Genomic DNA, 12,308 nt, shown 5'->3' with positions numbered 1-12,308 from the left:
AAAACACTACGCCCGGGGCCTTTAATGGGCGTCTTCCGAATCCCACTTGCCTCCCTTCATAAGTGCCCTACAGAGGGTACAACAGTAACCGAGTCAAACCCAACCCCTTGTGCACTATTTAGCTCACGCGCTTCTTTTTGATTCCGCCGATTCAACATGGCGGCGCACTAGGAAGCTTTGCTATAAGAAAGAAAGAAAGAAAGCAAGCAAGCAAAGGTTGAAAAAAAAGAGACGCAAAAACATTAGCGGACTCGAAACTAACCAGGACCGTTTACTGTTAAATAAACCCTGTGTGAATGAGCGTGGTTATGAACACGTCTCAGCGTGACCATGCTGAGATCCGCCGGTTTATTCCGTGGGCTTGATTGCCCTTTTTACACCGGAGGTAGTGACGGCTGTAACAGACCACACTGCCAGTTCAGACACAGCAACAGCAGACAAAGAGCATCAGCTACTGTGTATGAGACCAAGAAAGCTAAAGATGGGCCGTCTGACTCGAACGGTGAACTGCGTTTGGTTTATTTACCTCCTGGTTCATGTTACTGGCTTTGTTTACACAGTCTGATCTGTGAGGTCAGGTCATGATGCAGAGTGTTTTTTATTGACCTAGTGCTTTACTTCCTGTTTGTGTTTACACTCATAGCTTCCCAGGATGTACGTGCATAAAACCCAGGAGTTTGTGCACAACTTTATTGTCTCTGACTGACCCGTTATGTAATCTAAGTTTCTGTCCCTGTCACCAACCCCAGCTGGGACACACCGCTTTATATTATGGCTGCATAAATACCACCAGAGTTACAGCTTTATTTCCAGATGTTGTCCAGTATATCAAACTCATTTCAATAGATAAGGTCTGCGACTGATTTTTGGAGCTTATTAGAGTCAACCTTGGACGTCAATCTTTTTTTAAAACTCACTGTTATTTAAACTCCATTTAAACTAGCTGTTGCGATTCATTCAGTTTGCTTGCTGAGACTCATCTGTGTCGAAAACCTGGTTCCTTTTTCCCCCCAGACTTGAATTTGTCTTGAACTCGACTCAGGTTTTTGTCCCCATCACTGCATTTCTTATTAAACTTCCATGATCTTCGCAGGAAGAACGCTTATGTAGTGATAAATACAGTTTTGAGATTTAGACAATCACATGACGTTCCTGTAGCTTGTCAAAGCGGTATGGGCATTCTCTTGTGACCCGGCCACAATTTAGGGCTTTAAGAGTTAATTATATTTGAAATTTCCAATATTTCTATTCACCTAAATCGAGTGTGCAAGAAACCAAAACCCTGTCTAACTGTACGTCATGTTTCGACTCTTCTTTGCAGACCAAGGTTATGATCCATTTAACCCTGAGGTGGTCCGACCCCCTTCCAGTCCACTGCGGGATCCAGGACCCACGGAGCTGGAGCTGGTCAACCGCGCCATCGAAGCAGTCCAGAGCGAAATGGAGAAGGAGAAGAAGAAGCTGTCTCGGATGGGCGAGCAGGGATACGATCCTGCAAACAGCTCTATTAAAGCAGGTTATGACAGGCAGGCGGTTTCTACGTCGTCACATAGCGAATACGATCCGGGGAGTTATCAGCTGAGCCAGAAGTCCGAGTACAACCCAACTCCTCGCTCCAGAAAATACACGCTGGACTCGGAGAGCAACAGCAGCAGCCATGCCAACTCCATGGAGTACGTCCCTACGGCCGTCTCCAGAGCAGCGGCAAAAAAAGCACCGCCTCCGGTGTCTCGTGCCACCTCCACCGGCTCGTCTTCCTCAAAGAATAAGTACACGCTGGACAATTTAAAACCGTCGACAGACCTGGAGTACGATCCTTTGTCCAACTTTTCTGCTAAACCGGGCAGCAAGAGCACAAAAGACATGGGGACGGAGGGAGACGGAAGGAAAAGAGGTCACCCCGGATGGCGCAAGCAAAGCACGGATGAGGAATACGTCCCCGCGGTGAAGAAGCCGAGACAGCTTCCAGTCGAAGAACCCCAAAAGTACACGGCCAATTTTGGATCCGATGAGGAAAGTTCCGGAAACGAGTATCGTCCCACGCTCGTGAGCCGGCTGCAGAGGAGGAAAAGCAGCAGCGACTTGGTGGGCGATGAGAAAAGGAAATCTAGAGAAACAGCAGCTTGCAGACATCCACCAGCTCAGGAATTCCTGATCAGCGACGAAGAATCTGACGGCTTCGATCCTCTCGACTCCGAGCAGCCGGACGACAAGCCGCCGGATAAAAAGTGGACCAAGAACAGCATCCAGGTAAAGAAAGCTCAGAGCGACAGGACGGCCAGGAAAGATACCGTCAAGTCCGTCAAGAAGAGCGGCAGCAACAAAGAGAAAAAAGGAAGCAGCGGCGTAGAGAAGACGTCCAAGAAACCGAGTCAGGACGGCGGGAAGAAGGAGAAGAGCCATGTCGAGAAGGTCAAGTCTAAAGAGGCAGAAAAAGGAGAGAGGGAACTAAAATGGAAGGACGGGAAAAGCAAGAAGCCACCAGACAAGAAGAAAGGAGAACAGGGCCACAGAGATAAAGAGCGAAATCTCAACGAGCCCAAGAAACCCAAGTTGGACAAAGCCAAATACACGGAACAGAAAAACGGGAGAACAGACAGCAGTGGACGAGAGAAGGACAAGAAGAAAAGCAGTAGCAGCAAAGACAAGAACAAGAACAGCAGCACGTCTCTAGAGAAGAAGGACGGCAAACCGACAAAGGCCAAGCCGCGCTGTCTGAGTCACGCTGACCTGTTTGGGGACGAGAGCCCTGAGGAAGAGGACGCTGACGACGACGAAGACGAACGGGTCGTCAGGAAGTCCGCTTCTGCGTTCAAACGAAGCAGCATGGTTAACAAGAGGAAAGCGTCGGACGCCACCGAGACGTCTTCAGAGGACGATATGGGGCCTGGGGACGAAGACGGTGGACACAGTGATGACGATGGTGATGATGGTGAAGGTACCGCAGACTTTTCTATGCTTCAGGACCTAGAGTACGACTCGGATCCTATGGAGGAGTGTCTCCGAATTTTTAACGAGTCCAAATATGTGAAGACGGAAGACAAAGGCAGGCAAAATAAACAGGTACTGAGCTCAACGTCCACGTCAATTAGCTCGTTAGTGCATCTGTTCCCCTGCCGCAGTTCTGGAGTCGGTCCAGCGGACGTTCAAACCGAAACTGTGAAGGGGAATCATGCTTCTTGGTTTGCTGTGTTTTCAGTTCTGTTCTCTGTGTGCATTCGTGTGTGTGTGTGTGTGTGTTTCAGCCTCCCAGAGAGAAGGACGAAGATCAAGAAGCACAGAGCACTTTAACCACACTCTTCCCTGGTCAGAAGAAGAGAGTTTCACATTTCAAAGTAAAAGGAAGTGTGAGTGTTGAGACGTTTTTTGTTTGTTTGTTTGTTTTTAGAAACAGCACCAAGATTATTTTTTATGTTAACACCTTTTCTAACACCAGTATGCTGACGGTACAGAAACTCAACCAGCGTGTAAACGAACTGATGATTTTCTCACAGCGAGTCTGATCTAAAACGAGTCAGGACTCCGTTGTCTTTCGGTGTGAGACGTGTGTTTGTCCCTCTGTCCATAATCTTACACTGAATTTTAGTGTCGAAGATAAAAACCTGAAATCATATCAACATTCACCGTGAAGATACAAACATCCGTTTGGGGGGGGGGTTATATATATATATATATATATATTGTTTTTAAACTTTATATGAATATATCTGGGTGCACGGTGGCTTAGTGGTTAGCACGTTCACCTCACACCTCCAGGGTTGGGGGTTCGATTCCCGCCTCCACCTTGTGTGTGTGTGGAGTTTGCATGTTCTCCCTGTGCCTCGGGGGTTTCCTCCAGGTACTCCGGTTTCCTCCCCCGGTCCAAAGACATGCATGGTAGGTTGATTGGCATCTCTGGAAAATTGTCCGTAGTGTGTGTGTGTGAGTGAATGAGAGTGTGTGTGTGCCCTGTGATGGGTTGGCACTCCGTCCAGGGTGTATCCTGCCTCGATGCCCGATGACGCCTGAGATAGGCACAGGCTCACCGTGACTCGAGGTAGTTCGGATAAAGCGGTAGAAGATGGATGAATGAATGAATGAATATATCGCTCCTAGTATTGTGGATAAAAACAGAAATGCTTATAAAACACGATAAAAGTCCTGAGTGACTTTCATATGAGCTCCATATCAACACCACTGTGACAAAGGCGTCGACACGGACACAAGAAAAACAACTCGTTTCTCATTCATGTCGAATCCTAACAGCTTTATTTCACTCTGCGTTACACGTCAGCTGAGTATTAGAGACCAGGTGTTTCTGTCTCAGAGGATTGAACTCCGTTACTGATTCCTTGCTTTCTGATTGACGTGGTTCAGACGGAGGCGACGCTGAACGTCTTGCCCATGCCTCAGCGCAGACTGACCGCACAGGAGGTGTGTTATCAGCGCATGCAGGTCGCTCAGCAGCAGGCAGCACAGCTCGCCGCATCCACCAAGAACGCAGCCGCGGCGTCACGTCCTCTCTCCAGCAGCGCCGCAGCTTCGGGGGAGAAACGCAGAGTGATGCACCGCCCAAACCCCGCTCTCGTCTCGGCAAAAAAACCCGGTACCGAAGAATTCTCACGACGACACAATTTGACACTCTCTGTCTGTTATAGAATGTGTTCTAAGTGATGTAATGACGCAATCTTTATTGTGTGTGTTGTGTAGTTTTGTCAGAGTCGCAGCGCGGCGTTTTATCACCCAGCAGAACCGTTCCGGATCAGTCGTCAATCAGAGGGCACACGTCGGCAGCCATGTTGCCCAAAACCGTGTCCACTACGTCCCAGAAGAGAGTGGCACACACTCCTACGCTCAAGGTGTCAAACTCACAGCACCTCTTTCTCTCTGTTCACACCGCTGTATCGTCTGTTCTGTTCGATTCAAATGTATTTCTACGGCGCTTTTCACACTCGTCGTCGTCTCAGAGCGGCTTCACGGAACATAAACGTAGAACAAAAGGTTATCATAAAGAATAATATAAAGATTATTAACATAATGCAAAAAATTCAAGATGAATATTAGACATATTTAAATGTGTTTGAGGGGGACATGGTGGCTTGGTGGTTAGCACGTTTGCCTCACACCTCCAGGGTCGGGGTTCGATTCCCGCCTCCGCCTTGTGTGTGTGGAGTTTGCATGTTCTCCCCGTGCCTTGGGGGTTTCCTCCAGGTACTCCAGTTTCCTCCCCCGGTCCAAAGACATGCATGGTAGGTTGATTGGCATCTCTGGAAAATTGTCCGTAGTGTGTGAGTGTGTGAGTGAATGAGAGTGTGTGTGTGCCCTGTGATGGGTTGGCACTCCGTCCAGGGTGTATCCTGCCTCGATGCCCGATGACGTCTGAGATATGCACAGGCTCCCCGTGACCCGAGAAGTTCGGATAAAGCGGTAGTGAATGAATGAATGAATAAATGTGTATGTATTTATCCCCAATGATCAAGTCTGAGGTGACTCAGGTGAAAAACTCCCTTAGATGGTAAAGGAAGGAACCTTGAGAGGAACCGGACACAATGGTGAACCTCATCCTCATCTGGGTGACGCCGGAGGGTGTGATTATAAATATACAGTCTGATAAATGTTGTATTGATGAAGTGATGGTTGTTGTTCTCAAAGACCACATGGAGTTCACATCTCCTCTTTAGTATCGCAGAGTCTAACTGGAGCTGGAACGTCTCTAGATGTCGCCCTCGTCTCAGCGGAGGTCCAGAATCCTTTCCAGAGCTGGAACAATTTCTGGATGCCTCGGCATGATAGAAAGAGAGAAGCAGTGGAGAGGAGTTAAGGTAGCTGCTGTTCAGAATATTAGCAAGCACCAGATGATAACGGTCTAGCATTTGGTCTGATGTAATCGTGCACGATATTATGGGATGTATTACGTACGTGTACGTCTGACTAAAGAGATGAGTTTTTAATCTACGTTTAAACTGGGAAAGTGTTTCTGAGCACCGAAACACTATCAGGAAGACTAGTCCAAAGTTCGGGAGCTTCACCATCGCTCATAGAAACACCCTCGACACCCATAAAGAACCGGAGACCTGTGACACTTCGTGTTCCAAGTTACATCGCGGCTGACCGCGGACACCGAGATATATTTAAATATATTTGTTGGGGAAAAGTAACCGCATTGTAAATCCTGATGTTCTGCCGCTTCATAGAGTCTCGTCGCCCCGTGGTCACCTTGCCAGGGATCGATCTGCATGGTCAGGCAGTGTCTCATGGGATCGGTGTGGATGAAGCCGCCCGGAAACTGTCATGCCTTCTTTAGGTCTTTATCAGAGATCAGGTCTGCGCAGAACTCGGAGTTTACACGATGATCCCTCAGGATCTTTTATAAACTTTTATTAAAAGTTTTTTATAAACTTTTATAAACTGTTGTAGAAAGGACATTATTTACATTTACACTATTTACTGTAGCGTGTCACCCAAACGATGATGGCTTCCCTTCTGAGCCTGGTTCCTCTCAAGGCTCCTTCCTCTTATCATCTCCCCTGCCGCCGTCACCTCCGGCTTGCTCCTCAGGGATAGGGATAGATAAATAGATATAGATAGATATAGATATATAGTATCATAAATTTTAAGTTAATCTTTATTAAAATTAATTTTAGACTTGAATGGTTTATATTCACTTGTATATAATTCTAAACTTAGCATGTAGCCAGTGTAGAGATGATAAAGTCTGGGTTTTATATGAGCTTACTTTCTCGTCCTAGTGAGAACTCTGGCAGCTGCATATTCTCTCTCATGTACTCTCTCCCTTCCCTCCCCCCTCCTACTCGCTTTCTCTTCCCCCTCCCTCCCCCATTATTACCCCCACCCCACCCCTCTCTCTGTGTGAAGAGTTCTTAACTCCGGCGAATCCCTCTTGCTTACATTATCCATAACGTTCCTCCATCCCTCATCTTTCTTCGGTATTACTTGCTTCCTCCTCGTCCTGTCATGAAAGAAGTCTGTTTTGCATCAAAACTCTGTCGTGCTTGAGGTGGTCTGTTCATTTGCTTGTATTGTTAGCAGGAGTGATGCGGCTGCGGCAGGCTTATTTAGGAGGGCGGGAATGAAAGATGGACTAATTTTCTTCTTTCAATTTCTCCAGAGCATTTCTTACGGGCGCAAGAGAAGAGGCGGGATAGGGAGGGCGGTGCGGTTTTCGGTAGGGCTTGCGTTGCTGGAGGGAAAGGTAGCAACTTGGATGGGGAGGGATGGAGGGCGGGAGGGGAGTGAGGGATGCGGGAGGGGGAGGCAATGGCGCCAGTGGAGGGAGGGAGGGAAATGGTATCACGGGGGAGGGCGGGAGGGAGGGATGGAGGGAGGGAGGGCGGTCGGAGGGCGGAGGGAGGGATGGGAAATGTCTCCGGGTTCGGTATGAGTGAGGGGGGGGGGAGGGAGTGAGGGGAGGGAGTTAGTGAGGGAGGGAGGCGGGAGGGCAAGGGCGCCAGGTTGCGGTCTGGCTGTCTAGGTGGGCGTGATGTTAGTGAGGTCTGGAGGGAGGTATAAAGAAGAGGCAGTGAGGCAAGGGTGACAATGGCTGTGAGGGAGGGCGAGGCGGGAGTGCGGGTATTGCGGTTCGTTCTTTCTTTCTTTCTTTCTTTCCATGTCCCCCTTTTTCTTTCTTTCTTTCTTTCTTTCCATGTCCCCCTTTTTCTTTCTTTCTTTCTTTCTTTCTTTCTTTCTTTCTTTCTTTCTTTCTCTCTCTCTCTCTCTCTCTCTCTCTCTCTCTCTCTCTCTCTCTCTCTCTCTCTCTCTCTCTCTTGTAATTCTTTACATACTCACTTTTTTACATTTATTCATGTACTTGTACTTTTTTCTGCCCAGTTATATTTGTATGTTTTCATTTTTGCTCATTAAAAAGCTCTTTCTCTCCCAACACCCACCCAATTTAGAGCCCTTCTATGAAGCGGCCAGTCATTCCCACCGAGTTTGGGGCGAAAGTGCCCACTAACGTACGTCAGCGCTACCTCAATGTCTTCATCGAAGAATGTCTGAAGTTTTGTCCGTCGGAGGACGTCGCTTTTCAGGCGGTGAGTTTTATTACGTGTGAACAGCCCGTAGGCACCTTCTCCGGTCACATGACCAGCCGTGTGTTTGTTTGTGTCCTAAACGTTGAGAGACGGGAAAAAAAGAAGGTCATGAGGAATTTCTAGAGCATTATATAGCATTACGAATTAGCTGAAATATAACGAAGGTACAATGAGGAATTTAATATTAAAAGTAACAATAAATGGATAAATAGATAAATAAATAAATAAATAAATAAATAAATAAATAAATAAAGCTGTGGAACTGGAAGAAATATAACCTGCTGGTGTGTGTGTGTGTGTGTGTGTGTGTGTGTGTGTGTGTGTGTGTGTGTGTGTGTGTGTGTGTGTGTGTGTCCTCCAGGCTCTGGATGAGGAGAAGCAGGTGTATGAGCGAAGCAGCAGTAAAAACATCTACCTGAACGTCGCAGTGAACGCGCTGAAGAAACTGCGCAGCAAGAGCGTAACCCCTTCGGCGCCGTCCCCGCCGGCCGCCTCCCTGTCCACCAGTACGTCCCATACCGTCTCAACACCTGCTTTACCGTGTCTTTACGATCTAGCTTACCACAAGCCGTGTATTCCGTGTCTTTCCTCCTCAGAGAAGTCGCCCGTGTCCGTACACAGGAGATCTCAGTCTCACGAGGGAGTCCTGGGCGGCCGCCTGGCAGCTAAGACCAGTTACACCATCAACCGCGCGGGCAAACAGCAGGACGTACAACTCAAAGGTAGCTAACGCTATTATTTGTATTTACTGTTACATCAAGCATCAAGTAACCTTTAGCAGACATGTTTAAGAGCTAGTTTAGATTTAAAGGAGCCGTTTGTCATTTTTCATAGCGATTATTATTTTGCATTTAACTTCATCCCCCAGCTGACCCACTGTCCCAGATTCACTTCCTCTAATAAAAGTGTCTATTTGAGTTGAAATCTCTAAGGAGTAGAGCAGAGAAATCATGTGTACAGTCATTCTGGGCCTGAAAAATCTAAACAGTATGTCTGGATTAACCGATTGAGAAAACCTAACAATAATAATGTTACAAATTGCACCTTTAAGTTTTAAAAAGCAATGTTTAATTTATAATACTATTAATGTTTAATAGTAATGGATGTGTTTACTGTGTGTGTGTGTGTGTGTGTGTGTGTGTGTGTGTGTGTGTGTGTGTGTGTGCTCTCTCTGCAGGTGCAGTTCTCTACCAGAAACTGAAAGCGTACGTTTTGACTGAGGAGCAGCTGCAGGAACACAGTTACCCGAGACCTCATCCTGAACACCTGGGTCACGCCATCGTCTATAACGCTCCTGAGAAGAAAAACCAAGATCGTGAGGACATTTACTCGTTCTTTCCCTGATGGATGGATGGATGGATCTATGGATGGATAGATGGGCAGATGGGTGGAGTGTGACCTGATAAAACCTTTGATAAATCCAGCACATTTTTTTCACTTTTTTTTACCACGCTGTCTATTCCTTTGAAACTCTGTCCATTCCCTTTCTCACTTCCTTTCCCACTTTGTCCACTTCCTTTCCCACTCTGTCCACTTCCTTTCCCTCTTTCCCACTCTGTCCACTTCCTTTCCCACTCTGTCCACTTCCTTTCCCTCTTTCTCACTCTGTCCACTTCCTTTCCCACTCTGTCCACTTCCTTTCCCACTCTGTCCACTTCCTTTCCCACTCTGTCCACTTCCTTTCCCACTTTCCCACTCTGTCCACTTCCTTTCCCACTCTGTCCACTTCCTTTCCCACTCTGTCCACTTCCTTTCCCACTTTCCCACTCTGTCCACTTCCTTTCCCACTCTGTCCACTTCCTTTCCCACTTTCCCACTCTGTCCACTTCCTTTCCCACTCTGTCCACTCTGTCCACTTCCTTTCCCACTCTGTCCACTTACTTTTGTTACTGTCTGTTATCTTTCTAATTTGTTGTCATGCTCTTCCTCACTCAGCACTTATCCCACCACTAGATGGTGCCGTTGTCTTTCCCGAGGCTCTGAGCTCTCGCTTTCTGGCTCTGGGTCTCTGGGTCTGCTGTTTGCTTTTCTTTTAGTGTCTGTGGGTAGTAACATGGACATGTAGAGTATATGAGATTATTTAAACGAGTCCTTGTTTTAAAATGTATTAGACCCTGACTCGACTCCCCAATAGGTTTTAGTCTCTTTATCCACTCATCATAGCAGTGCTTATGTTCTGTAACAGTATATTTTAATAAACTATGGTCACTCCTACACCGATATATCGTATGATCTCTACAATGATGTAAAGGCTCTTTTAATGATTTGCACGTTTTTTCAGCCTTCTCTAAAGTGTGCTGCCGGTGCGGAGCCGAGTACAAGGTCAACGCCAACGGCAGCTGCGTCCGCAAAGAGGAGTGTAACCACCACTGGGGCAGATTACGCAGATACAAGGGTAAGAAAATGGTTCTCTGTGAAAGAGGAAAAAACATGTCAAATATGAAGGAGGTTTGTAGCTCCATTTTTTTGGTGTGTGTTTGTGTGTGTGTGTGTGTGTGTGTGTGTGTGTGTGTGTGTGTGTGTGTATGTGAGAGACAGTATCTGGAGGCTGGGAGACGCAGTACAGCTGCTGCTCGGGTGCTGTAGGCTCTCCTGGATGTCAGGTGTCTAAAGTAAGTCTTCTGAGCTTCTGCTTTGGGTCTCGACCCCACGGTCTGTCCACTTCCTATTTTCTCATCCTCCACTTCCTGTCTCGCTCCGACCTTGGGAAAGCACTCGTAACTTTTTAGTAGATCTGTTTTGAAATAGTCGGTCGAATTGAATCGTCCGTCGTACTTGTCTTCAGCAACACGTGCAGGACGGCCGTAAGGAGTCTTTAGACGGCTACGTGAAGACCTTCAGCAAATCCCTTTCGTCTGATGGAACTGCGGGAGTGTACGCTCTGGACTGTGAGATGGTGAGGATGCAGTTATGCATTAGCACACACACACACACACACACACAAAACTGTCTAAATACATACAGATATTAGGCATATTGGGGACTAGAAGATTAGGAGCTAGCTTACACACACACACACACACACACACACACACACACTCTCTCTCTTATTTGGTTCAGAGGTTTTTTATTTATTTATTTTTTTGTTTCCTCTCTTTCCTTCTCCTTAGTGCTACACAAAGCAGGGTTTGGAGCTGACCAGGGTGACGGTCATCAACTCTGACCTGAAAGTGGTTTATGACACGTTTGTGAAGCCAGAGAGCAAAGTGGTGGACTACAACACAAGGTAAAAGTGTGTATACGTTACACAAGCGTGTGTGTGTGTGTGTGTGTGTGTGTGTGTGTGTGTGTGTGTGCGCGCGCGTGCAGAGTTTGATTTTTTTGGGATTTATCAGTTATTTAAGCAAAATGGTCATGTTACAGTATATTTATTGTGTGTGTGTGTGTGTGTGTGTGTGTGTGTGTGTGTGTGTGTGTGCGTGCAGGTTCTCTGGTGTGACTGAGGAGGATCTTGAGAGTGCCACCATGAGGCTGAGAGATGTTCAGGCTGTCTTACTGAACATGTTCAGCGCAGAGTCCATCCTGATTGGCCACAGCTTGGAGAGTGACCTCTTTGCCCTTAAGGTAAAACACACACACACACACACACACACACACACACACACGTTTACAATTATGGTCATATTACTGTTTTATATTGTGTGTGTGTGCGCGTGTGTGCTTTCTCAGCTGCTGCACAGCACCGTCGTCGACACGGCCGTTGTCTTCCCTCACCGTCTCGGCCTGCCGTACAAACGCGCCCTGCGCAACATCATGGCCGATCACCTCAAACGCATCATCCAGGACAACGGTGAGCACGACCGCAGCTCCCACTGCTGCACACATGGCACTCTAGTCCACTGAAATATATTTCTAAGTTTTTTTTTTTATTTAAGGCACAAAATATGTTTGCTTAGTTGCCTAGCAACAGACTTCATCCATCAAACTTATCTCGTATAATCTTTCTTAATTTCTTTTGCTCCGCACAGCGGAGGGCCACGACTCCAGCGAGGACGCCGCCGCCTGCATGGAGCTGATGATCTGGAAGATCAAAGAGGATGCCAAAGTCAAGAGATGACCTCTGACCTCACAGGCGTCCCTGTTTTCCCATCACACCCAGCACTGTGCACGCAGAGAGAAAAGGCAATGTGAAGATGTCTTGACCGTGTTGTTGCACCAGAGAGAGAGAGAGAGAGTAAGGAAGAAGAAGAAGGAAAGATGCCACTGCTTGTCTGTAGATTGTGAGATGTGTGCAGATTCGGCTGCTAATCTGACTTCTCGAGGCGAATCCTGCCT

At 47.2% G+C, this 12,308-nt stretch overlaps 1 protein-coding gene across 2 annotated transcripts in view; it reads left to right on the top strand.

Annotated features, from left to right (window-relative positions):
- Positions 1-131: 131 nt before the first annotated feature.
- The window catches only part of rexo1 (REX1, RNA exonuclease 1 homolog), a 13,881-nt gene continuing 1,704 nt past the window's right edge, over positions 132-12,308 (top strand). The window contains exons 1-16 of one of the 2 annotated variants that reach the window (XM_027151565.2): positions 133-502; positions 1,322-3,063; positions 3,246-3,347; positions 4,357-4,585; positions 4,690-4,838; positions 7,896-8,033; positions 8,395-8,539; positions 8,630-8,755; positions 9,211-9,348; positions 10,315-10,428; positions 10,572-10,645; positions 10,819-10,929; positions 11,144-11,259; positions 11,459-11,597; positions 11,703-11,823; positions 12,002-12,308. The exon at positions 12,002-12,308 is cut by the window's right edge and continues 1,704 nt beyond it. In XM_027151565.2, coding sequence (XP_027007366.2) covers positions 331-502; positions 1,322-3,063; positions 3,246-3,347; positions 4,357-4,585; positions 4,690-4,838; positions 7,896-8,033; positions 8,395-8,539; positions 8,630-8,755; positions 9,211-9,348; positions 10,315-10,428; positions 10,572-10,645; positions 10,819-10,929; positions 11,144-11,259; positions 11,459-11,597; positions 11,703-11,823; positions 12,002-12,090 — 3,705 coding nt within the window. In that variant the 5' untranslated portion in view covers positions 133-330 and the 3' untranslated portion in view covers positions 12,091-12,308. Of the gene's footprint in view, positions 503-1,321; positions 3,064-3,245; positions 3,348-4,356; positions 4,586-4,689; positions 4,839-7,895; positions 8,034-8,394; positions 8,540-8,629; positions 8,756-9,210; positions 9,349-10,314; positions 10,429-10,571; positions 10,646-10,765; positions 10,930-11,143; positions 11,260-11,458; positions 11,598-11,702; positions 11,824-12,001 lie in introns of those variants that run through there. The other variant, XR_007137746.1, reaches the window with a different exon arrangement.

This window comes from Tachysurus fulvidraco, chromosome 14 (assembly GCF_022655615.1).
Source record: "Tachysurus fulvidraco isolate hzauxx_2018 chromosome 14, HZAU_PFXX_2.0, whole genome shotgun sequence".
Taxonomy (NCBI): Eukaryota; Metazoa; Chordata; class Actinopteri; order Siluriformes; family Bagridae; genus Tachysurus; species Tachysurus fulvidraco.
The sequence above is the reverse complement of the archived record's forward strand: the minus strand, read 5'-3'. Positions and strand labels throughout refer to the sequence as shown.